Below are 25,328 nucleotides of genomic sequence, written 5' to 3'. Positions count from 1 at the left end.
CACCTGCCTCCCCCTCACCCACCTGCACTTCTGCTCCTGCTTGTTACTTGCCTGGGGGGGCCTGCTGGGACTTGCACGAGACTTCGGGGCCTGGGTGGGACCAACTCTGGGCAGATGGGGATGGGGGTCCAGTGTGGAATAGGGCCCCTTGGCTCCAATACACACATTCCACCTACCGACAACCCCAGTAGCTTTCAGAGCTGTTGGCCCAGCTGCAGCTCAGCCGTGACACCTGGTGGCAACGGAGCACACTGCAGGTCCTGCCAGGGAGCGACTGGGTGAGCCAGCCCATCTAGACCAAAGCTTGCACCCATTATTCAGACAGAAAAACCGAGGCCCAACTCTGCACAGCAAATTGTTGGCAGAACTGGGACCAGAGTCCAGGCTTTTCAGCCCCCTAGGCCAGGAAATCAGCTAACCTTCCCAAGCACCTCCTTCGTGGGTACCATGCCTTGAGGTGTGTTCTGGGGACACGGATGCTACTTGGACACAAACCCCATCCTCAGAGTGGTCACAGTGGGGTGGGGGGAAACAGGCCTGTAGCCAGCAGCCACAGGACGGGGGGAGCTTAGCTGTGACAGGGGATACTCCAGCAGCTTTGAGGACCCAGAGGAACGCTTTCGCTCAGCCTGGGCAACAGGGAAGACCTCCCGGAGGAGGAAGAGACCAGGGCTGAGGCCTGAAAGGTGCATTAACCAGGCAAAAGGAGTTCAGACAACGGAGAAAAAAAATAACATGTGCAAAGGCCCTGAGGCAAGAGTGAGCCTAGAGTATTCGAGGAACTGCAAATACTTCCAGTGGCTGAGTGTGACAGGCAAGGGGTAAAACAGAGGCTGAAGAGGCTAACAGGAACCAGACCTTTCAGGACCTAGGAGGCCCTGTGAAGAAATTTTGAACTTTGTTCAATGGGCAATAGGGAGCCATTGCAATATTAAGCTGGGAAGTGACATGGTTAGAATTTTTGTTTGTGAAAGATCCCTCTGATTGCTGTGTGGTGAATGGATGGGAGGAGGGAGCAGTGTGGGAGAAGCAGAAAGAGAGAGACTAGGCAAAAGGCTGCCACGGGCGTCCTGGCAAGAGATTGTGGGGGCTGGGACTGGGGGACAGTGAGGATGGACAGATGTCGATGGAATTCAGTGACACTTGGTTACTGGTTTGGACATGAGGGGGCATGAGGAGTTGGGGGAGACTTTTACAATAGTAAGGGAGGTCAAGGGGGCAGTGGTGATACAATGGTGGAATTCTCCCCTTCCATGTGGGAGACTCACGTTCAATTCCCAGTCAGCAGTGGAGGCTTGCATGTGGCTATGATGCCGAACAGGTTTCAGTGGAGCTTCCAGACTAAGATAGACTGGGAAGAAAGGCGTGGCGATCCACTTCTGAAAATCAGCCGATGCGAACCCTATAGATCCAGCCAATCACTGGGACAGCGCAGAACCGGGCAGTGTTTTACTTCAGTATGCACAGGGTTGTCCTGAGTCGGGACTGACGTGATGGCAGCCAACAAGCAGAGAAAGCCAGGAGAAACAGGCACGCTGAGTTTTGTAGGCATAAAAGGGGAGCTGTCTGTAGCACAACTGGGGCTGGGAAGGCAGGCTGGGCTGGGAGGGGATCCAGGTGTCAACAGTGCAGACAGCAGGCCACCCATCTGAGAGGGACCCCCAGAGATTTTTTTTTTACATTTTTCCCCAGGTGATTATTTTGAAATTTTTCAAAATTACAGAAAAGTTGGTGCATGGAGACACGTCTACCCTTCCTTCAGATTCGCCAGTTGTTAATATTTTTCCCCATTTGTTCTTTCTCTCATTGTATATTACAGACCCGGTTTTCTAATCCATTTGAAAGTAAGCTGCAGATTTCATCCAAGTCTCTAACTCTTCAGTGTACAGAAAATGGATATTCTCCCACATAACCACTGTACACTGTCACACCCAAGACAGCCAACATCGATTCAATAAAACAACGCCATTTAATAAAAAAAATATATGTAACATATATTCAGTATGTATTATTAACATTAAATATCTATAATATATAAATTTATATTAAATACATATCATATATATTATATTATTTATTATATATATAAAATACATCTTATATATTACATATTAAATACATTTAATATCTAATATATGTAAATGTCACCAGTCTTCCCCAAAGTACCTATTATAGCTTTTTTTTTTTAAATAATGTTTTATTGCATTTTTGGTGAAGTTCTACACAGCAGTTTAGGTTCCCAATCAACAATTTCTGCACAAGTATAGCCTTTTTTTTTTAGTACCTTAGAATTTATTTAAAATATAACAGTTAAACACTAAAAGGAGATATATCCAGAAATTGTGTAAGTGTGGCCTTTCATTTATTTAATGCTGTGTTTAGTTATTATTTCCATTACAAAGGTCCTAAAGATCTTACAGCTGGTTTTTGGTTTTTTTTGAACCCAAGATCTAATCCGAAGTTGATGCATCACCCTTAGTTGTCACATCTCCAGTCTCTTTTCATAGAGACCAGACCTCTTGTCCTTTCTCTGACATTGTCTTCTTGGGAATGCCCACAGTCTGCATTGTCCAGTTGTTTCCTCTCGATAAAGAGCAGGTCAAATACTCTCGGCAGGAACCCTAATGGGGGACGTGGTGCCATCTTATTGCATCTTGTCAGGAGGCTCTTGTCAGCTTGTCCCACCATGCATGCCAGCAATGGCTTAATGTAATTTTTGAAGGTCATCCATTTTTAGATCTTGGTGTGCAGCCCATAGTGACCTGGTGACACTTCTCCCAGGCTGCAGTGGCCAGAGGGTAGCCCAGTGATATGAGGACAGTTGGAGCAGGACAGTCTCTGCAAGGTCCTGGCAGGCTTATTCATACGGCCACGTTGGGCAACCCGTCTGGTGTTTAGATGTTTTTTCGGGGGAACAGCCGCTTTAAAGGGTCGGATTGTAAAGGGTTGGTGCTTATTAATCACCCCGTCACTTAATCTATAGTAAGCAAAAGACACTAAAAGAACACTTAAGGTGCTACCTTCGGGTCTGGAACAGGTCTATTTGCCGTCCTGGAGCTCTGTTGGAATTAAGATACTGACATTCCAGAAATACCTTTAGTTTGGGCTAGGAAGGAGTGAGCAAGTGTTGGCAAGACCATGGACCCTATGCTGGGGAAGGAAAGGGCAGGCAGATTGGGAGGAATTGCAGGGAGTGCGGCTGGCGAGGTGTCTGGCCTGAGCCCTGGGCAATAGCTGGCACCGCTTGGTGAATGGAGAGCCCCCTTTGTGAACCTGCTGCCACATCCACCGTTTGTGGGGGTGGGGGGACGGGACTGAGGACAGGGTGTAGTCAGAGCCCTGGGAGGGAGCCAAAGTGAGAGGGGTTAGGGCAGCCTCAGGCTTGCCAGCATTTAAGCACAAGTTCCCCAGTGGCAAGGCCACATAAACATTTCTCCTGTGACTTGTTATCTATTCATTTTTACCGGAATGGAAATGATACAGGGAACTGCTGAGGATAAAACTAATCTAGTATTTAGGGCCCTGGGTGGTGTAAATGGTTTGTTCTAATCTACTAACCTAAAAGGTTGGCTGTTTGAACCCACCCAGCAGCACCTCGGAAGAAAGGCCTGGGCAACCTGCTTCTGTAAGGACTACAGCCAAGAAAAACCCCGGTAGCAGTCCTGCTCTGCAACTCGTGGGCTTGCCATGAGTCAGAATCCACTCTACAGCCACAGGTTTACTTTCTTTAGGTAATGTAGTGATTAAGGCAAAAAGTGAGTCAGGTTAAAGAATATTAAGTAAACAAGAGTACAGGTGACCTGGGAATGGGGCAGGAATTGTGCAGATCGTGTGGGAACAAATGGCATCAGGTGACAGAGATTAGAGGATAGGTGGGCTCCGTGGCAGTGTCTGTGGCAGACTCCAGTAAAGGCTCTGAGACAGCAGAGCTGCCCTGCAGACCGGCACCCCCGTCCCAGGGTGCTGCCCTGCAGACCGGCACCCCCGCCCCAGGGTGCTGCCCTGCAGACCAGCAACCCCGCCCCAGGGCAGCAGGATTTGCAGTGGTGCAGGGAGACACCAGCTAGCTGGGATCCAACATGACTTGCTGAGGGGTCCTCCAGGGGCTGCTTCCACCTGCCTTGTCCCCTCCTGTCCTTTCCTTGTCTTGTCCCGGCTGTCCGTGGGCCCTGGACTGTGGCAGGTGGTGTGGGGCTGCAGATGCATGTCCAGGGTGGGGCATGGGCCACCAACAGGCTTTGCAGGGTCCCCCTCCGCTGCCCCCTTCACGGCTGCATCTGTCTCTTTCCTCCGCAGGGGGAGGGGTTGCACCAACTACGCGAGGCTTTGAAGATTTTAGCTGAGAGGGTTTTAATCTTGGAAACAATGATTGGGCTCTATGGTGAGTAGAGACAGACAGACGGACAGACAGCCCAGCCCCTGCCCGCCAGCCTTTCCCCAAGCCCTCCCGGGGTGGAGCTGGCCAGGGGCCCAGTCATGAGGCTGGAGCAGGTGCCTACCCCAGGCAAGTGTCGGGAGGACTCAGAAGGCCTGAGAAGCCAAGACCACCCCCTCCCTCAGTGACTGGTTCTCTCCTCTACAGCGGAAGGGGGCCCTAGAAACCCAGGCCCCCACCCCCACTTCAGGCATTGTGGATAATGGACCACTTTGTGGATAATGTGGTTTCCAGGCCCTCAGGGGAACCAGAGGTGGAGATTCCAAGTTTGGGAGAATTTATGGCCAATGGAGCCAAACTCCCGGCCAGCAGGGGATTGTGGGTAACAGAGCCAGATTCCAGCAATGCCGGGAATTGTGGGTAGTAATAAAGTCAGAGCCCAGATCTACAAAAGGATTATGGGTAATGGATTCAGACTGCAGACAGCCATCAGGACTAGAGAAATTGTGGATTACAAAGCCAATCTCCAGCTCTGCAGGATGATGGGTCATGGAGCTAGACTCCAGAAGTGCAGGGGACTGTGGGTAACAGAGCCAGGCTCAGGCGCCGGGGGACTGTGGGTGACAGACCACTCACCAGTGTCTGAATCCCTGCCCCCAAGCAGGCTCACCTTGCACCAGGCTCCCTCTAGGGGCCAAGAGAGCCAGACCCTCCCCCCGGGCATTCACCTAGCAATCCTCCACCCATCTGCTCACTTGAGGAGCCAGGCAACTGAGGTCTCAATAGAGACCTTTCTCTGACTGGGAGCCAGGACTCCTGCCCTGAAGCCAGCTGGCACCCACCACCCTCGTCCTCCCCTCGGCTCCCCCGCCCAGCCCTCAGAGGCCAGACTTGCACCGTCTGCTCTTCTCGATCTCCCATCAGGCTCCTAGCTTACAGAGCTTACTGCAGCAGCAGGCTCAGCTGGAGCTCCTGGCCAGACGGGTCACCCTGCTGGAAGCCATCATCTGGCCAGGTAATGGCAGGGCGGGTAGGCAGGGGCTGCCACTTCCAGGAAGGGCCTGGGAACGTGGAAGGTGCCTCCCCGTGCTTGGCCCAGGCCAGCAGACACTCATCCTTTAGTCCTTCCTTCCATCTGGCAGATAGTGCCTGGCACAAAGAAGGCACCAATAACTAGTCCTTGAGTGAATGAGCACCTGCTTTGTGCTAGGTGCCTTGCTGGCTGGGCCCCAGCAGATAATACAAACATAGCCCTGTCCTCATAGAGCTTAGAGTATAGAGGGGAAGAGAGCCCTGCAGTTAAAACCTACAGCAAAAAATACTTTGGTGGAATAAGTGCGGGCAACTGCAGCAGCATAGACATGCCCCTGACCTAAGCAGGGCAAGGGGGCTGGTAAAGGGAAGGCAGCTCAGGGAGGGCTTCCTGGAGGAGGTGACGGCTGAGTAGAGATCTGAAAAGTGAGGAAATGTTAGTCACAATTAGCCAGAGCAAGGAGTAGGGGAGAGTGAAGAGGCAGAGGAGCTGCGTGGGTAAGGCCAAGAGGCCAGAGAGCCTAAATGGATTGTTCCGTGAGTTTGCTGAGAGCACAAATCTGGAGAATCTGGCAGGGCCCAGGTTGAGAAGATCCCAGAAAGAAGGTTGGGGAGGCATGGAAGGAGGTCAGACCCAGGGCAGGCAGGACTCCTGTGCCTGTCTCCTGGGCGGTTGGAAGACATAGGTCACAGTGGGGCTCAGGAGGCCTCTCCCTCTTAAACTGGAGCCTGTGGTGGGCCCTGGAGAGAGGCCCTCCCTCCCCACAAGGACCACCCTCAGGGCTGGGCTCTGTCCCTCACCTCCTGGCTAAGAGGCCCCAGCAGAGTCCCCCTTCTCCCACCTCCTCCATCTCACAGCCACAGAGGCCTCAGACCTCATGTCCAACCTCAAGCCTATTTTACAGATGGCAAAACCAAGGCCTGAAGCATGAAGAAAAACCAGGCCTGGAGCCAAGCCTCCTTCATTCAGCAAACTATAGGCACCACCTACTGGTGGGCCTGGTATCCTGGACAGCAGCTGATCCCTGCCTTGGGGAGCTGCCTGCCCTGGGAACCTTCATATCTACAGCAATGAGGGCCCTGGGGTATGGGAGCACCAAGGGATGGGGTGAGGGAGCAGTCCCTTCTTGCTGGGGTTGGAGAAGCCTTCTTGGAAGAGGGAATGCTTGAGTTGAGTCATGGGAGATCCTAGGAGTGCACCAAGTAGAGAAGGTGGGAGGGACCCCTGACAGAGACCGGCACAGGCAAAGGCCTGGAGGCTGAACAGTGTGTGTGGTCCCTTGCTAAGCTCTTCCCACCACACCATGCCACATCTCTCAATTACCGAAGCATCAATGCCATCTCCCTGGTCCCCCTTCTGACACAGGAGGGACCAAGAACTAAATCACAGGCTCTAGGCAGTTCTGGAGGTGCCCTCGCCTCTTCTCTCAGGAGGATTGGGACAGGAGCTAGCAGGGATACAGTCAGGCCCCTGTGGCCCTGGATCTGGAGGAAGCACTGGGCACCGAGGGAGGTCCCATCCACTCTCAGTTGCCACGACAAGTCCAGGAGACTGGTCCCATGAGCCAGCTGGGGATGTGGGCTCGGAGGGGGAACCCGGGAGGGGACAGCAGAGAAGGGAATGGGATCCTCCCGGTCGTCCTAGGGTACGCAGCAGGTGCTAACTAAAGACCCAAATGGGGCTCATAATTGGGTTATAATTGATGATGATAATGGTAACAGCTGCCACAGGGAATTTACGTTGATTATCTCCAATCCTTACAAGCTTGCTTTGGCGGGCAATATGATGCCCATTTTACAGATGAAGAAACTGAGGCTCAGAGGGCTCACAGGACTCTCTCAGGGTCACAGAGATAGTAGAGATAAAGCGAGGGTTCCACCCTAAGTCTAAAGCGCTGGCTCTTTTGGCTCCATTAGCAAAGGTTTGCTGGATGCCTCCACTAGGCCAAGTGCTGATCAAGGCCCTGGGGAAGCCAAGGAGCCAGAATTTGATCATGTCATAACGGTATCTAGTGACCAACTCACCCTGAGCAGAACTGCGGAAGACCTGAATCAAAGCCACAGCAGCCTCCTAACCATAATAGTCCAGCCTTTACTGTGACAACCGCTTTCTACTTCTGGTCACATTAAACCTGCACCACAAGGGTGTTACAAGAGGAAGATTTTCCCTGTATTCCAGGTGAGGCTCAGAGGTTCTGTGACTTGCCTAAGATCTCATAACTGGGACATGGACTTGGCCCCAGCTGACTTTGGAGCTTGTGTGCTTTGCCACCCTCCTCTCATGCCCCTAATTTTGGCCTGGCTGATTTAGGGCCCCCTGATTTATGGCCTTAACAGGGACCACATGCTCCCTTCTGCCCCAGGGACCTCAAGTCCCAGCCCAGAGGTATGTGGCACGGCTTCAAACTGGCTCATTCCAGTTCGAACCGCTGATGAAAATTTGCGTTTCTAACAAGTTCCCCAGAAATACTGAATCAGAACCTACAGTTGAACAAGATCCCCAGGTGATTCTTACATATAACTTCCTGGGAACTTGTTAGAAATGCAAATTCCCAGAATGGGTTCAAAGCCCTGAATATGAAGGCTGGGGCACATAGGGTCAGGGATGGTTATAAATGTACAGCCCACTCCCCTGGCAGTGCCCTCAGTGGCAAGTTGGCACTCACCAGAGTCCAAGTCTTTGACTTGTGAACAGAGTTTGGGAGACTCAGCCATGTCCTCCATCTTGGGGTTCTCCTCCCCGAGCACCCCCCTCCCCCTGGAAAAACAGTCTGAAATGTTCATTTAACTTTGGGAGAGACTAAGGTGGTAGTTACAGAAGGCTTCCTGGTGGAGGTAGCTCCTACTCTGGATTTTGAAGGGTTAGCAGGTGTTTTCTAGGTGGCAAGAATGTCCATTATCTGTAGTTTCTCTCCTGGGGACCAGCTTATTTCCAGGCTGCAGTAAATCTCACCATAGGCCCGTTGGAACTAATTTTAGTAATTGTTGGAGCTGGCTAGAACCTCAGAGTCTCTCTGGAACTGTTCCCTGGCTTTAGAAATGAGACAATTGAGGCCCTGACAGGGGTCAGACTTGCCCAAGGCCACACAGTAGTTCAGTGGCAGAGCCTGGCCTTTCTAAGCCCTTCCTCCCCACAGGTGGCTTAGCCCAAGAAGAGAGAAAGAGTGAAGCCTCAGTTTACCCAGCTATGCAATAGGGATGATTCAAGGTATACCCTCACTCCAAAATGAAAGATAGGGGGGAAAAATTACACTTTTTGTGAAGCACTTACTGTGTGCTAAACATTTCATAAATGTGGTAGGTCCTTTCAAGCAGAGGCCCTGAGTGTTCTCACTGGGTTATGGGACTGATAACCCCAGGGAGGGGGATACTAACCAATCTGCAGACTTCCTTCTTTCCCACAGCTCTGCCATCTGGACACCAGGGTGGAGTGCCCTTGGCAGAGGGTGTCTGGTCTCACCACCCCCCAGAGGGCCAAGGGGAGGTGGGTGCCCTGCTTGGACCTCACTAACACTGCCTCTTTCCTTCCCTCCGGCAGAACCAGAGTTGGGGTCTGGGGCAGGCCCTGCTGGCACAGGCACCCCCAGCCTCCTGCGGGGCAAGAGGGGAGGACATGCAGCCAACTACCGGATCGTGGCCCCCAGGAGCCAGAACAAGAGAGGCTGAGGGCAGTGGCGGCCCCTCAGGGCAGGACCGGCTAGCCCCCTCCAGGAACCACCCGTCCGTATTTATTGATGTCCTCAGGATCCCTTCTGCCATCTAGGCCTTTGGGGCAGGCAGGTCTCTGCCCCAGCGCCTCGCGTGGTTGCCACATGTGAGACTGAGCAGGAGCTGAGGCCTGAGAGGGAAGGGGCAGCCCAGGTATGAGGTGAGGCCTCCTTCAGGGCCCTGGGTCTCAGTTGCCCTCTGTAAAACGGGGTGATGTTGGCCTGCAGGAGGGGGTGCCAGGGGCAGGGCTTCTTCTCACCAGCTGCCTGAGCATCCAGGCCTGCAGGCCCTAAGGCAGTCTGGAGCTCTGGCTCTGCCTGGCCCTTAGCATACAAAGGAATGCTGGGGCAGGAATGAAGTCTCACCCCCCTCATCCCCAGCCAAGCCTCGGGAGCCCACCTGCGCCCCTCCTGTCCATGTTTTCTGGTGCTGGGTTCCCGACCCTGAGGTCAGGCTGTCCCTGGCCTGACTGGAGGGTTAGGGCCTTCTTGCCTCAGTTCTGCCCCCTGAGCCTCCAGTCCTTCCCAAGTGTCCCAGGTGGGGGTGGGGGTGGGGGTATGGAGAGGGACGGGCCACCTGCTCCCATGAATGCTTGCGACAGGAGGTAGATATGCCCTGGCCAATAAAGGCCCCCAGCCTGATGCCCCCTCCCAGCCTGGTTTCCGTGTATGCTTAGATAGGGGGTAAAAGGGCAGGGTCAGGATCCCCTGCCAGCGTCTCGGTGGCTTTCACTCCCTACCTGAGGGGGGCTGGGGGCGTAGGGGTAGGTGAGCAGGGAGAGGCTCAGGTCACCCCCAAGCCCAGGCCACATATCCAACAGTGGCTAAAGCTTCGGGACGACTTACTGAGAGGCCCATTCTCCAAATAAAGCAAGCCAGGAAGGAAGGAGCTGCCCTGACCAGATACAGGAGCTGCCACAGACCTCAGGGCGGCTTCTAGACTGGGTGCCACGTGGCTTCTCCTCTCTGACCCTCAGTTTCCTCATCTGTAAAATGGGACTGATGGTGCCACCCTCAGGTTTTGAAGAAGAGGTTTCCCAACCTGTTCCTAGCCCCTTACAGGTGAACAATAGCAGGGGTGCTCTCTTGTCTCTCCAGCCTTCCTCTCGGGCCCTGGCCTGGGGTACAACCCCCATAGGTGGCCAAAGCATAGACCTGCTCCAGGACAGGCAGGTCTCTGCATAGCCGCCTCCCTGAAGCCCACTTCCCAGGCCCCCCTTCAAGTCACCCCACCCACACATCAGCCCACCAGCAAACTCAGGCCCTCTGCTCTATCTATACCCCGCTACACAAGGGCAAGGACTGGAGCTGGCCAGGAGGGAGTGGCTGCTTCTTCAGGGCTAGGGAAGCCCCTTCCCCACCACACCACACCCCCTCGCTTCCTGCCCCTGTGTCCACCAGCCACTGAGCCCACTCTGGGCCAGGCCCCAAGAGACAAAGCTAAATCAGCCCTGGGCATTCAAGGGAAGACATTCCTGCAGAATCCATGACAGCTTCCTGGAAGTAGAAATTAGCTGGGAGGTGAGGAATGAAGGAGCGCAAGGAGGACTGCTCCTTGACAGAGGCTCCAGCCCGGCAAAGGCCAGCAGTGAGAGGAAGAAAGCACTGCACAGGGCCAAGGTAGGAGCCGTTTGGGGAGTTCTTTGTCTCAGGAGCCAGGAAGCTGCTCTCCAGCAGTCATTCATCCACTGCTCATTCATTCATTCATTCCCCTGATGCCAACACAGAGTCAGACACATCATTGCCCCCAAGGAGGTCCAGGTTGAAAAACTGGTTTTTATTCTAAACAAGTGCCAGGGCAGAGTGACCCTCAGTCCACAGAGCCAGGGCTCGGGTTCGTTACACAGGACCAGGCCTCTTGTCGCCCGAGGGCCCACCGGTGCTCTGCCTTCTGCCTGGGCTAGGGGGGCCAGGGCCCTCGGGGTGGGCAGGCTGGCCCTTCCCCTCTGTGACCAGGGCCTCAGCCCCCACCTGCCCGTCGACCAGCAGTGACACAGCACCTTCAACACGGCCTGTGGCTGCCAGTGCCACCACCGCCTGCTCTGTGGGGAAGCCCATGCGCTCCAGCTGCTGCAACCTGGGGTGGGGGGGTGGTACGCAGAGAGAGAGTGTCAGGGCCTTCCCCACACACACCAGGGGGTCCCGCCCCCTACCCACCTGCCTTACCGCAGAGAGGAGACGGAGGACTTGGGCAGCCATAGTGGGCTTTGGGGCCGCTGGGCGGGCCCCTCCAGAAGGGAGGCTTGGAGCCCCTCCTGCAGCATCTGCTCTTCCAGGGCCGCCCACAGTGGGGTCCCCAGGGGGAAGCTGGGCCCGGCCCAGGCCAGGCCTACCTCTGAGGAGCCCTCCCAGGTGGGCTGCACAGGCCCCAGGCCTGATGGGAGCAGGGCTGAGGCTTCACTGTGGAGCCAGAGGCTAGGGGAGGCCATGTAAGGAGGTCCAGGCGCAGGAGGCCTGGAGGAGCAGAAGCAGAAGAGGAGCCTGACAGCCAGCCACAGCCACAGCTTCCACCATCAGTGCTGGCATCCTCAGTGTCACCCTCCTGCTAGGCAGCCTCACCTCGATCCAGGAGGATGGGTGACAGGCAGTTCAGGCAGGCTGCCTGGGGCAGGAAGAAGCCTCAGCGGCCAGCACCCAGCCAAGACCCTGCACACGATGCCCTCCTGCAGCGCTTGTACCCGTAGCTCCGAGAGTTCTAGCCACTGGAAGGCCCCCGCGGCGTCTGTCTGCCCAGAGCAGGGCGGCTGGTGAAGGCAAATCAAGTCAGCTGGGGGTAAGCCCACACCACATGCCAGACCCTGTTCTAGGTGTGTGACGGGCATTCCTTCATGTATCCTCACTTGTCCTCTGCAAGTATGTGTTGTCACCCCAGTTAGCGGTGAGGGCTCAGAGAGGCCAAGGGACCTGCCCAAAGTTACTCTGCCGGTGAGAGGAGCTAGATCTGCCTCCCACCAAACCTGGGCTCATCCCATCCCCCACCTTCAGCCACCCCGACTCGCACCGTCCCCAAAGCCGTGTCTGCTCAGGTCCAGGAGGAGGCCCTGCCGAGGCAACCCCCGCTTGCCCTCAGCTAGGCCAACCCACTCCCCCTCCAGGATTCAGACAATCCTGGGCAACTGATAGAGCTAAACAGGCTCCTCCCCTGAAAATGGGAATGATCCCAGGGGTCAGCCTAAGCCCACTGTTGCACCTTCTTCCCGGAACAGACTTTAAGCATCTTTGGAGCAAAAGCCACCACAGGCCACAAGGGGTTCCCCTTTCAGCTCCCAGAGAGCCCCATGCCTGCCCTCACACCAGCTTTTGCCCTTACTGAGCCCTCTGCTGGGCACTCCTTTTTCATTTTTCTTCACCTAAGCCCCTCACCCTGCATGTCTCAGCTTAGCCACCACCTCTGGGGAGCTCCCCTGATCTCAGGTCCAGGTTAGTGCCTCTTTAGGCGGCCCCAGCCCTCCTGAGCTCCCCACAGAGATCTCCAAATAATAACTGGCTCTTCCACCTGGCCATGCGCTCCCAATCCCCAGCCCAAAGCCCGGGACAGAGGACTCGGAGATACTTCTAGAATGTGTGTGCACTGCATCCTAGCATTGCTTGGGCCTGACCCCTATTGTGCCACTTCCTCCCCAGGCTACAGAATCCACAGCTCCCACAGGCTCTGGGTCCCAGGCAAAGGATACAGGCCAGGCCGGCAAGGAGGCCACAGAGGAGCTGCAGAAAGGGCGGCTCAGAGCTGAGCAGCGGGGTCAGGCTCAGAAGCAACCAGGGCAGCAGCCACGGTGGCAGTGTCCCTCGGGGCCGTCCGGGGCGTCGACCCTCCCTCGCCAGCATGGCCAGGTGGACGGGCATGTATCCACAGCCACCAGCCACACTGGGCACCCCAAGGGCCCCTAGCAGCACGGCCAGCAGCCCAGCAGCCAGGGCAAGCAGGGCCGAAGCATGCAGGAACCGCAGGGTGCCCAGGTGGCGCTCCTGCTGCCAGCCCAGCGTGGCCAGGAGCAGCAGGCTTAGGAGCAGGCCTGGCAGGGCAGTGTGGCCCAGGGCGTAGGTCAGCAGCCGGTGCGCTGGGAGAGAGAAGGGGCTTAGGCGCTGGGCTAACAGCCCCAACCTCCAAGGCTGCCCCAGCTGTGCCAGGTTGTGGGTTACCCTCCACCAGGGCCACCCGCTGAGCCAACCTCCCTTCCAGGAGCCAGAGTCTGCCCACGGCCATCAGTTAATGAGGAGAGGACCAAGGACCGATATGGCCACGCTCCTGCTGTATACAACAGGGCAACCATTGCTGAGTCCTGATTACGCCCCAGGCACCGTGAAGGTGCTTTGCATACACGTTTACTGAATCCATCATGTGGGCTCTGATAAAACTGTCTGCTTCAATCCTGGACCCTCCCCCCTCCCCAGCTGTGTGACCTTGGACAAGTCACTTTACCTCTCTGAGCATCATTTGGTTTCCTCAAATGTAAATTGTAGCTGTTGTTATTATTGGAAAACATGCTCAGCTGAAGACCTAACATTTCACTGTGAAAGGGAAGCCATCAGAAAAGAGCTCCCACCCACAATCTTCCAGCCCACCCTGCTGGCCCTCTGTCCTCCCTTCTTGCTGGGGGATGAGCTGGGCATGCTCCCATCCAAGGATGGCCTTCTCCAGGGCACTGGGTCCCCTCCCAACTAGGTCCCTCTCACCTGCAGTGCTGACTTCCCCTCTCTCTGGAGTGTTCCGGTCACCTCCCAAACACCCTGCAGGCCTCCCCTTCTCCAGCCACTGCCCATCTCTCTGCTCCCCTTTAGAGCAAAACCGCTAAAGAACCGCCTCCCCTCTCTGCTTCCACCACCTCTCCTGGCCTCCCTTGTCCCTGTTCTCCGAAGTCACCCTTGTCAGGGTCACCAATGACTGCCACCAATGCCAGGAGCCATCTGGATCTCTACCCTCACCCCTTGGCCACCCCATCCATTCTAGGCTTCGAATGCCACAGATACATTGACGCCTTCTGAATTTCTGCCTCCGACCCAGACATCCAACTCACACCCAAAAGCCAGTTCGCTCTCTGCCTCAGGGGTGTCTAATCGGCCTGTCACACTTCACATGTCCAGAACCAAACTCTCTATTCTCCAGAAAACCTGCTCCCTCCAGGCTCCTTCCAGTTGCTCAGGCCCCAACATTCAAACCAGCTTCCAAGCCCGTCAGCTCTGTCCTCGAAATGTACCTGAAAAGTCACCCTGTCCCATGGCCATCCCTGCCTCGCAGTCCAGGCCATCATCTCGTACCAGGATCTTTGCTGTGACCTCCTCACCGGGCTCCTGGCTTCCACCCCTAACCCCCTTCAGTCTATTCCCCAGCCAGGGGGTAGGGCAGTGAGGGGCTATCAAAACCCAAGTCGGATCATGTCACTGCTCTGCTCACAGCCCTCCAAGGCCCCCACCGCACTCAAAGCCAAAGTCCTCAAGACCCTACATCCCCCCAGTCACTCTACTCCCACTATTCTGGCCTCCTTGCAGCCCCACAAGGACACCAACATTCTCTGACCGCAGGGCCTTTACTCTGCTGTCCCCCCGCCTAGAATGCTCTTCCTGGGATCTCTGTATGGCCAGCAGGCGCCCTCAGTCTCTGCAGGGCTCTGCCCCATGTCACCCTCTCACAAAGACCCTCCAGAACCACCCTATCACTCTCTACCCCCTACTCTGGTCACCTGCTTCTCAGCGCGTATCACAAAGACCCTCCAGAACCACCCTATCACTCTCTACCCCCCACTCTGGTCACCTGCTTCTCAGCGCGTATCAGTACCTGACCTACTAGGCAGTCACTTTTTCATGGGTCTCCCCTTCCAGATCGACAGCACCGTGAGAGCAAGGCCTTTGTTTTGTTCGTTGTTGCATCCCCTTCACTGAGAACCATGTGTAATATGTAGTAGGTACTTGATGAATATTTATTGAATGAATGAATGGATGGATAGGTGCTTATCAAATTGTTTTGTGTAATACAGTCACTCGGGAATCTGCTTGAGCAACTCCATCCAACTGTGTTCAATAAAAGAGTAACTGCTAATATGACCCCTAGTTTGCAGGTGACGAAACAGGCCCAGAGAAGGCAAGTGACTGGTCTCGGCCCCACTGCAAGTCTCCTGCCTCCTCCAAGCCCCACGTGGCCCTCACCCTGCCAGGGTTCCAGCAGCAGTTCCGGGACCAGGGTGAGGCTGGGGCCGGCCCCGACCAGCCACAGGCCACTCATCAGCAGCATCAAAGTGGAAGAGGTGAGAGGCAGGGCCGGGGACAGTGGGCCAGGGGGGCCCCTGGCATGCATGTTGAGAGTGGTCAAGAGTGGTCCTGGGGCTGTGTGCTGAGGGTAAAGGAGAATAATAGCAATGGTTACTGTCACAGCCTTTATTTCATTGACTCCCTCTCACCCACCCTGCCAACAACAGCCCCATTTTACAGAAGTGGAAACTGAGGCTGAAGAGGCAAGCCAAGCAGCTTAGCCATGGCAGAGCTTGGACCCTAACCCATGTGCTTAGCCATTCTACCATCCTGCCTGTCCATGTGTAAGGATGGCAGGGGCCAGGCCCAAAGGGCCCTGAGCCCTGATGGCCCCGAAAAAGGGTCTGGGGGTGGGAGGCATAGGCCTAGGGAAGTTGAATTGGGGCCCTGGGCTCCCAGAAAGAGGGGTGCAGTGCCCCAGAGCAAATTCAGAACCATCTCCAGCCCTCCTCTGGCCTCCCTTCCCTCAGGCCAGCTCCCTAGTTGGCCAGCTCCCTTCCTCCCTTCCACTGTGCCCAGCCTTTGAGCTCCAGGCCATCTGGCCCAGCCAGGCTGACCTAGGATGCCCTTGACAGAGGCAGGAGTTGCAAGGAAGAGTCTGCAAAATGGGCCAGCCAATAGACAAACGGATTGGGGAGGGGGTGGGGCAGGGGGCTGGAGGAGGGGCAACAGGAGTCACCTTCCCATTCACACATACAAAGTGCCAGTGGTCAGAGCCACCCACTCTCTTCTTACCTGGGCCCTATCACCACCCCTCTTGTCCAACCCCCGCGCCCCCCCCCCCCCCCGGAGATTTCCTGCTCTGCCTCTTCCTGCTGCATGTCCCTGGGCAAGCTTCCCAACCTCTGAGCCTCTCCTTCCTCATCTGTAAAATGGGGATTAAGAAAACCTTTTCCTCACAAGATGATAAGAAGGTATGGGCTAAGGCAGGGCCTGGTCTGCAGCTCCTACTCAATAAACCATGGCCATCCCCGCTAATTGTGGAAGGCAGATATAGACACCAACAGACTCCCTGTTCTGGCCTGGCTGGTCTTAGCCCTGGCCCTCAACCATGTCCATTCCCTGCCTCCACAAGGCAAGACTTTCTCTCCCCTGTTCTCCCCTCTGCTACCCAGCTTGTCATACAGGCTGGGCCTCCAGTCTCCCATAGGGCAGGAAGTAGGACCCCAGAGAGACAAGAAGGCTGCCTCATCTGCTCCCTTGCCGAGGGCAACCTTAGCATCAAAACCCACTTGCCAGTTTCCAGTAGGAAAAATGTAGAAAGCTCCCCTGCCTGCAGTGTCCTTCCCTCCATCCTCCAACAGGCAAACTCCTATTTACCCTTTGAAACCCAGCTCAAATGTCTCCTTTGGCCCTTCCTCTTACCAACAGATTTTATCCTTTATTACAAGCTCAGCTTAGCCTGTCTGTCTTCTAAGGCAGGTGGTTTGAGCTCATGGAAGGGCTTCTCTTACTCATCCCCAAGCTTCCCAGGGTGTTCCTAGCACACAGCAGGTGCATAGTGTGCTTGCTGAAAGACACTAGCTTGGCTCTGGTTCCACCGAGGGATTTGGGGTGAGCCCAGCCCCCCACTGTGCTGAGCCATTGCTGAGGTCCCTTCTAGGAAGGCCTGCAGGTACCAGCTTTGCCACGAGGCTGGGTCTGCAGCCAAAGGTCCACTGCAAGCCTCTTCCTGCACCCTCACAACTACTCCCTCCCAAGGCACTGTAGGGAGCGTGAAGGACCTGCCTACCCAAGGACACCCAGAACTAGGACTTGAACCCTCTGGGCCTCAGTTTCTTCATCTACAAAATGGGGTGGTGCACCATCAGGCCCTGTGTACCTTACTGGGAAACTAGAAAGATAGAATGGGAAGACAAAGGCAGGGGAGCTTCTTCCCGGGTGGTGAAAAGTTGGGGGGATCTCTGGGTCTGGGTCGGACTCAGCTTTGTGACTTTGGGCAAAGTACCCAACCTCCTTGGACCTCAGTTTCCCCTGCTGTAAAAACCAGGTTATTGGATAACAGGTGATTAATGAGCCTTCTCAACCTCGACCGTTATGGGGCAGGGGGAGGGGGTTCTCGGAGCCGGGCGCAGCGTTCGGGACCTCCCACCCTACTGACCGGCCTCGGCCCCCTCCCCCGCCGCGGGGCCACGTGTCTGAGGTACTCACTGCGAGTGCGGCCCCCCCACCCCCGGGAGGCCGAGCGCGACCCCAGTTGGCAGTCGGGCCTTTAACCCCCCACCGAGGCCCAGACTCCCGAGCCTAATCCGCACACACGCGGGCGCGTGACCCCGACCGGCCGCTGCGCTGCCCCTTCCCCGCTGCCTGCCGATTAGTCAGCAGTTGTTCTAGGCCCCGGTCCCTTCCCCCAGCCCTCCCGCCGGCCTCCGTTTCCTCCAGGGTAGACTCTTCAGAGACGGTCCCTAGAGCCAGCGGACGTAACCATTACTAACAGCCTGGCTTCTTGAGAATCTTTCGGTTTGACACTGAGACCCACTCACCGGCCGCTCTAGCCCCTTCGGTGCTATTTTGTCCGCGCGTCTTCGCAGCCAGCACCCTTTAGAGAGGATTGGGACAAGAGTTGCGGGCGCAAACGACGAGAAAGTGATGGTTCATCCCTCCTTATCCCACCCCCGTGGCCTGGCCCGATGGTAGCGCCCGAGGTTGCGGACCTCGCGCCTGCGCAGTGCGGGGCCTAGGGGGAAAGCGAGAGGGAGACGGACGTTGAGAGAACGAGGAGGAAGGAGAGAAAATGGCGTCCACGGGTGAGTGTGGTGGAACCGCGGTCGCGGTGGCGACGGTTGGGACGCCCAAACGGGGGACCGCTCATCTCTGGGGGCAACCGGGGCGACCGAGTGGAGCTGTGGAGAGGGGTTTGAGGTACTCTTCACGGCCGGATGGGCTCGGGTGCCCGCGCTCCGCTCCTCTCCCCTCCCCCCACCGGGCAGGCCGGTTCTGGAACCTTCCGGCGCTCCTGGCGCGTGGGGAGCTCGCGGCGGCGCGCGGCTGCGGGGGCGCGCGAGACCCGCCGAGGCCTCCATTGTGTGGCGGTAGTCGGGCCCCGCGCGCCGGGCCGCCCGCCACGTGGGCGGGGCCTGCGGCCTCCTGGCTCCGCGTGGGGGAGGGGGGCTTGGCCGGGCCTAGAGCGGGGAGCCCCGAAACCCGGGCCGCGGGGGTGACTGCCCCGGCCCTCTGCCACTGTGACTGATTCCCGCTTCTCTTCCCGGGAGGCGGCCCGAGCCTGAGGGGCGATTCTTCTCCTCGGAGAGGCCCGGGGAAAAAAAGCAAACAGACAAAAAAGGCTTCCCGGATTTGCGAGCCGAGGGGCGCCGGCCTCTCGTTTGGCCTATGGGCTGGAGCCCCGTCATCCTCGATCTCCGGGCGGCTGGAGGCGTCCAGCGCCGCCGACCAGCTCCTCCGCGGGCTGCAGGCCGAACTTCGGCCGCACTGGGCTGTGGACGGAATGCCCCTCAGCCCCATTCAGAGCCTCCAAGCCTCTGCTCCCTCCCTTCTTCATTTTCATCGTTTTTTTGTAACTTCCCCACCTCTCCTCCCTAAAAGCGGTAAGTCGCTTCCCTGGGCCCTTTTTCAGCCAACGCCGAGGGAGAACCGTTGTATAATAAGGCCTGCCTGGATCACGAGGCCAGAGATCTTCCTATGAGAAATTTCTGGCCTCTTTGACCTAAAAGGAACAAAAGACCCGAGCCGGCATTTGAATTCTCCTTAAGCAGTCATAGGGGCGACAGGCGTGTTTCAGTCGTGGGCTGATAGAGGAGAGGGAAGGTAGACGCACCGAGGCCTTTGAAAGCAAGCCCAGCGTGGGAACTCCAGGATGTGGTGAATGAGGTGGTCTCTGCTGCACGGAGTATTTCCCAGAGAGTGTCGTCTTCAGATCACCTGCAGTTGGCAGCCTCTTCGTGCACTCACCGGCGGTTGGTTGGTGGCACGGGCCAGCACTTTTGCGTCTGGGGGGATTCTCAGGCGGCCTGCCTTCTAGAGGCAGTGGGAGGAGATGAGAGGGAAAGACAGGAAAAGCTGTGGGTCTTCTCGCGTTTAAGTTTGAGGAGAGTCCGGGATCCAGCAACTTAAGGATGTGTTTCTGGCGCTGCCCCACTTTGTGATTAGTAACCAGGTGACTAGTGTTGCTGTAGGTGCCCCCAGAGGAGGACTCCGAAATGCCATAGTACAGATAGCCTTTCCACCCTCCCTCCCCTTCCTTGCAGTTTGAATTTTGTAAGGGCAACAACGGCTTTAGCCTTAGGAGCCAGCGTGGCTGGATATGTTACTTCTTCAGTTTTGCTCAAATCCTGTTGTTATTCACGTTGTACTGTATTAGAATTACAGTAATGGTTTATGCAGATACATGCAATATTAGACTGAGCTTTATTCACGTTGTACTGTATTAGAATTACGGTAGTGGTTTATGCAGGTACATAAAATATTAGACTGGGCTGGGGGGGTCTTGGGGGAGTCATGTAATTTACCTCAACCTTGGTTTCCTTTCCTGCAAAATGAGGGTGTTAGGCTAGATCTTTAAAGGGCTTTTTGAGCCCTTAACTGCTGACCTTACAGCAAAGCGTATTGCCTACCACAGAGTTGCCTTATATTGACTATAACTTATTATGTAGTCTGAATATTTGAATCTCTCCAGTTTGGATAATAACTCCCTAAAGTATTGTTTAGCTACTGTCTTGAGTAATCTTAGATGTTCCCCCATGTATATGGTATATAGAAAAGTACCCAAACATATGTCCAGTTTAACGAAGAATTAAACACAAACTCCCAGATCAAGAAATAGAACATTGCCAGCACTCTAACTCCCTGGATCACAGTCGCTTTCCCCTTCCCAGCCGGTCCTGTATTTTTAGTGAAGTCTTCAGCTGCACATTTGGGGATTAAAAACAAAATACACCTGCTTGCTAAAGAATCTGACCAGGGTGTAAGTGTAGCAAGCATATTTGAGGTCATACAGTTCTGTGTGTGGTAGATGAAACAGTAGTTCTCATGAAGCATGCTAGCTGCCTCACTAGTATGGGGCTAAATCCTCTAGTTTCACACTGATCTGAGATCATTTGTTCCCTATCAGCTTTGCCAGTTTTATGTTTTACATAACTGCTGTTGTGTAAAAGGTCTCTTACAAACGTTGAATTTACGTATCAGCGATTTAAAATAATTTCTAACGTAGAAAAATTAGCAAAATGTGAAGTGAAATATTTTAGATGCTTCGTTGGTGATATGTTTATTTTGTGAATGCCACGTGGAAGTTGTTCACATTTACTTTTTCATGTCCCATAAAGAGTGTGATTTGTGCTATTGCAAATGCCTTAAGGTTGTCTTAACAAAGCAATGTATTATCGATAGCCTTTGGGCATTTGATTTGATTTTGATGATTTAGGGTTCAGAGTTAAGGGCATACAGAAAGTGGCTAAGTGAAGCATGGAGAGATAGAAAGATAAGCCAACTTAAAGAGATGGGTTTAGCAAAATGTTGACAGGGCTGTGAGGTCAGCTTTGGATAGAGTAGGGTAGAACCACTCGGTGAAGAACTGAAATATAAACTATTGTTTTTGGATGAGGGACTACTTTCTGATTAGAAAAGGACCTTTTTGTTCAGTTCTAATGGCAGTACTATCTTCAAACACAGAATAAAACAGTAGAGAGGAAAGATGAAAGAATTGGGCAGAATTTTTAAAAAATAACAGCTCTTTTTTTAAAATAAACTGAGCTTATATAAGTTTATTTCAGTAGTACTCTGAAAACTTCTCAACCATTTTATTTTCTGTTTCCACTGGTAGACACCTCGTTGGACCAGAGTTTAGTCCCTCTTTGACACATGTTCTAAATTTCATATGAAATGGGAAATTGTGGAAAGGTTTACTTAGAGAAGGGAAGAAAATTTGTGGCATTTTTTTTTTTGAAAAATTAAAGTCACTTGGAGTATTTAAAAATAAGGTGGTTTTACCTAAAACCAAATTATTCAAAAAAGATTAAATGCTTCCCCTCTTCGCCAGTTTCCAGGATTCTGCCTTAAATCTGTGTCACTGGGGTTTATAATATACCTAGCTTTTGAGTTATTGCACAAATGTAGCCCCAACACAGTCCGCAAACCCTTGAAAACACTGGGTTGTGATGCCTGTCCTCTTGTCCTTTGCCATTTCACTTCACAGTCGTTGGCCTGCTAGGGACTTAGCGTTAGACTGACTTGATAAAGTGAAGGAGTGATAGAAAAGCTCGTTTTTGAGGAGATAGGTATAGCTACGAATAGAACTAGTCTGACATCAAACACTGAAATATTGTCGCATCCTTCTTTTTTATATGAAGGTAAATTGACGCTTTTGACCCTGTTAGTGAGTCTTGTTCTCTGTGAGTCTTCGGATGGTCATGTATTTGAAATGACAGCCTGTGGTTGAGGGACATTGTGGTCACGGAACATGCAAAGTGTCTTTGCCAGATCTCCTGATCTTGACCTCGCTAGCTGGCACCAGACTTAAGTTTTCTGAGTTTAACTGGCCCAGACTTACTTTTGGTTTGGTGTCAAGAGATTAGAGGCACATCTGTGAAGCAGTCTTCCTACCGTCTGAATTCCTTTCCCTTTTTTCTCTTCTCATTTTCATGTATTTTCTCTCCTTGTTTTCTCTAGATTACAGTACCTACAGCCAAGCTGCAGCCCAGCAGGGGTAAGTAAGTCTTATGACAGTATTTTGTCTGTGGTTGGTTATTGTTTTTAGAGTGTAGAGCCTCCTATAGATGTAGAGGATGTAGTGATGGAATATGGATGTTATATATTTAGTTCTTGCATTTAATTTCTTTTACAGCTACAGTGCTTACACCGCCCAGCCCACTCAAGGATATGCACAGACCACCCAGGTATGCTTTAAGATAATTATATGTAGCTGCGACTCTAAGTAAAATTTTTTATCGATTATTAAAATAGCACGGATTATTTTCAAAAGTTAGGTAATAGAGAAGTGAAATAGTAATGTGCTTATAATCATAAAATATCTAGGAATTTAAACTTTCACAGCGGGAGTGCAAGGGATTTCATTCTGCCATCATAGGTGAAACCTGTGGTACCCTGCTGCATGCTTGGTGCTTCTGCATATTTTATTATGTTTAAATTAATTTAATTTAATCATCCCAACAGTGCTACAGGTTTAAGATGATATTATGACTATGTTGCAGGTAAGAAAATTGCAGTACATAAAGATTATGTAATTTGCTGGTGGCTGCACAGTAAGTGGCAGGGTCAACTTTAAAAGCCATGGCTGTGTGGCTGCAGAGCTCCTGAGCTCTTTCCAGTACACAAGTCTGTTTAAAAGCCTGGGCCAGCAGGTTCTAGAGTTAGCCTCCCAGTGTTCTCAACATCACGTCGAATTCTGAAATGGCCTGTGGCATTAGGTGGATACTAGTAACTCTGCCGTGGGGACCTAGGACAGCCAGAATGTGTTATCTCTGGCAGATCTTACATAACTGGTCATTTAGATAAACCTAGGATATGATTATGCTAATGTTTGAAAGAACAGCTCATTCATTGCCTGGATTTAAGTATTATTGATGTCCAAGTTCAAAAGGCAGTACTCTTGATGTGCTAATCTTAAGAGGGCATACAGTGTTCTGATTGTTTTCTTTGAAGTGATATTTAAAGTGTTTGTATCAAGCTGAAAAGCTTGTTTCCAAAATTGACAAATTTTAGTCCTGTCTTTGTTTTCTTTCTCTTTGTTCATTTTGTCTTGCTAACATTTGTTTCCAGTTACTGAAACCGTGCTACTATAAGTGTTGGCAATTATATACCTGTGCCCTTATTGCACCTCCCTTGAGTACCTTGTTAACCTCCTGTGTAGTTGACTAAGATTTTGCTTAATTATCTCAGGAGGTTTTTTTGTATTTCAGTTTACTAAAATACGAGCCAACTGGATAAGGGATAACAAGCATTGATAATACCGTGATGACTTGTCTGTTTTAAAAATCTTTTTACCAACATTTTGATTGTGGTTTCTCTAATTTAGGAACTTGGAAGCAAGCCAGTCCATTTTGTTGCTAAAATACAAGTTACGTACATGAAATTCTTGTGTCCATTTTCTTTGGAGCAGGCATATGGGCAACAAAGTTATGGAACCTATGGACAGCCCACTGATGTCAGTTATACCCAGGCTCAGACCACTGCAACCTATGGGCAGACGGCCTATGCAACTTCTTACGGACAACCTCCTACTGGTAAGACCTGCCTCCCAGAGGACGTTGGGTTACATGGCTAGGGGACTTGCTAAGGGGCTTGTTTTACTCATGCGCTCCCGTGTATATGCTGGTCCATACGTTGGCATCTGGGGATCTTTTATTCTGAGGAGGAAGTATATTTTTTCATTTTTCCCTTGCCTTATGTTCTGCTTAAGGGATCTCTAACAGAATGTGGATGGGATAAATTTCAAGGGAGAAAACTTCCCCCTTAATTTTTTTGTAGAATGTTGAATAATTTCACATAATAAGATAGAGAGTATGTAAAAGATTGTGCTAACACTAATACTGGGTAAGAATGAGCCTTCTTGAACTGAACTGCTTAAAAATCAAACTGGTTTTCACATCTGTTTGCTTCATCTGATAGTGTACCCTCTACTTTTTGTTTTGTGCTTTCTACAGTAGAAGGGACCAGTACAGGTTTGACTACCCTGCTCATTCTTGCATGGGAAATGCTTTCCATCTTGTCTAACCCCCTAATGTTAACCCTTTAGGTGTTTTCGTTTGTTTAACCCCAAAGTTTTCTAACATCACACACAACAGGGTGCTAATGGGAAGCTGCTTTCAGGTGCCATTCACAGATCCATGTCCTTTTCTTTATGTGGTTTTGGGAAAGGTTTCATTTCATATTATTTTGTGGCAAGCATTAATATTGTTACCTTCCCAGAGATATTTCAAATGACTGGTACCCAGCTGATTTTCCCCATTCCCTGAAAGACAAATTGCATGACTAGATTTACTTAGAGGAGCAGACTGCCGCCCTGCATGTATCATGTTTGTCTGTTGGTTTCTAGTCCAGATACATTTGGTTTTCTGTTTGAGTGTTACGAATTATTCTTATCGTAGTATGTCTTAAGAATTAGAATAAGTTACATCCTGATACTGGGATTGAGAGTGTAGTATGTGAAAAATCTATGATAATTTTTTGTACTTAGCACTGTACAACATTTCAGGCTCCCTACCTTTTCTTTTTTTTTTTTTTTTTTTGTCTTTATTATTATGAAAGAATAATACAAAAAAAAGTCTTAAAGATATAAGAACCCTTATTTTCAAACTGGTTTCAGTTTTTAAAGTTGTATGTACTTCATCAAAGTCTTGGGGGGGGGGCTATCTAAATTATCTAATTGAGTAAGAGTCTCTTGGATTTGAATGGAAAATAGAGTCAATTCTTGTTATTAAAGGCAATTTTACAAAGTCATGGTGAACACCGAATTAGGGAACACTGAAACCATTGCTCTAGGGAAAATACAGGGTCAGTAGCATCTTATATATTTGTTGCTGATTCATTAACATTGAATGCATGGCCAGCAGCACTATAATTCATGCCTCAAGTAAGCCTGTAGCATAGCCTTGTGCTGAGGAACACCAGATAGCACTTTAGCACCATGCTTGGTGGCCATTTTAAACAGCAAAATCACTAGCAAGAAGCACAGAAATGCCAAAAAACATGGCAGTAAATACACCACTAAAAGAACACCTGTTTACAGCATGAGAGCTGAAACGAGAAGGCAGAGAGAGCGTCGCCTTGTTCAACCTCAGCTGGAAGCATGCACATTGGGCCCCTCAAATTTTTTTGCTTTCTGCAAGTTGTTGGGGAAGCAAAATCTGCCAACCCAGACAAACTCTTCACAGAAGTAGAAAAAAGAGATTATCTTTGAATAAGCATTAAACTAGAATGCGATGCAATTACTGGCAATCCCCTAAAGAGATTGCAAAAACGCTTTATCCTTTTGGATAGCCAAGCAAATGCAACTCATT

The 25,328-nt window shown here is 52.2% G+C and overlaps 3 protein-coding genes across 14 annotated transcripts in view; 2 read left to right on the top strand and 1 right to left on the bottom strand.

The window, feature by feature from the left end:
* Window positions 1-10,867, top strand: part of EMID1 (EMI domain containing 1) — a 52,350-nt gene extending 41,483 nt beyond the window's left edge. For 3 of the 7 annotated variants that reach the window (XM_049865617.1, XM_049865614.1, XM_049865611.1), the window contains one exon: window positions 8,946-10,867. In XM_049865617.1, the coding sequence (XP_049721574.1) occupies window positions 8,946-9,170 (225 nt within the window). In that variant the 3' untranslated portion in view covers window positions 9,171-10,867. Of the gene's footprint in view, window positions 1-4,296; window positions 4,382-5,299; window positions 5,391-8,945 lie in introns of those variants that run through there. The other 4 variants (XM_049865616.1, XM_049865613.1, XM_049865612.1 and 1 more) reach the window with 3 other exon arrangements.
* On the bottom strand, window positions 10,866-17,922 carry RHBDD3 (rhomboid domain containing 3). 3 transcript variants are annotated; one of them, XM_049865620.1, is made up of 6 exons: window positions 17,841-17,922; window positions 15,256-15,439; window positions 12,789-13,172; window positions 11,674-11,836; window positions 11,281-11,595; window positions 10,866-11,191 (listed from the first exon to the last, which is right to left on the bottom strand). In XM_049865620.1, exons 2-6 carry the CDS (start codon window positions 15,401-15,403, stop codon window positions 10,954-10,956), a joined length of 1,248 nt encoding a protein of 415 aa, XP_049721577.1. In that variant the 5' UTR covers window positions 15,404-15,439; window positions 17,841-17,922; the 3' UTR covers window positions 10,866-10,953. The 3 variants fall into 3 exon arrangements, with proteins under 3 accessions (XP_049721577.1, XP_049721576.1, XP_049721578.1); XM_049865619.1 differs by lacking the exon at window positions 17,841-17,922 and adding an exon at window positions 17,509-17,661; XM_049865621.1 differs by lacking the exon at window positions 17,841-17,922 and adding an exon at window positions 17,509-17,661 and having other exon boundaries at window positions 11,281-11,568.
* Window positions 17,923-18,043: 121 nt separating this feature from the next.
* EWSR1 (EWS RNA binding protein 1) overlaps window positions 18,044-25,328 on the top strand; it is a 32,255-nt gene continuing 24,970 nt past the window's right edge. For 2 of the 4 annotated variants that reach the window (XM_049865609.1, XM_049865607.1), the window contains exons 1-4: window positions 18,044-18,104; window positions 21,979-22,015; window positions 22,154-22,205; window positions 23,426-23,552. In XM_049865609.1, the coding sequence (XP_049721566.1) occupies window positions 18,092-18,104; window positions 21,979-22,015; window positions 22,154-22,205; window positions 23,426-23,552 (229 nt within the window). In that variant the 5' untranslated portion in view covers window positions 18,044-18,091. The remainder of the gene's footprint in view (window positions 18,105-21,978; window positions 22,016-22,153; window positions 22,206-23,425; window positions 23,553-25,328) is intronic. The other 2 variants (XM_049865610.1, XM_049865608.1) reach the window with 1 other exon arrangement.

This window comes from Elephas maximus, chromosome 22, assembly GCF_024166365.1.
Source record: "Elephas maximus indicus isolate mEleMax1 chromosome 22, mEleMax1 primary haplotype, whole genome shotgun sequence".
Lineage (NCBI taxonomy): Eukaryota > Metazoa > Chordata > Mammalia > Proboscidea > Elephantidae > Elephas > Elephas maximus.
The sequence above is the reverse complement of the archived record's forward strand: the minus strand, read 5'-3'. Positions and strand labels throughout refer to the sequence as shown.

Bases quoted from the DNA above. Each gene is read 5' to 3' on its own strand.
- RHBDD3 (XM_049865620.1), bottom strand. From the start codon at position 15,403: ATGCATGCCAGGGGCCCCCCTGGCCCACTGTCCCCGGCCCTGCCTCTC. The intron at 11,596-11,673 runs GTGAGGCTGCCT...GCTGGCTGTCAG, and splicing joins ACCCATCCTCCTGGATCGAG to GCTCCTCTTCTGCTTCTGCT. The intron at 11,192-11,280 runs GTAAGGCAGGTG...CCCCCACCCCAG, and splicing joins TCCTCCGTCTCCTCTCTGCG to GTTGCAGCAGCTGGAGCGCA.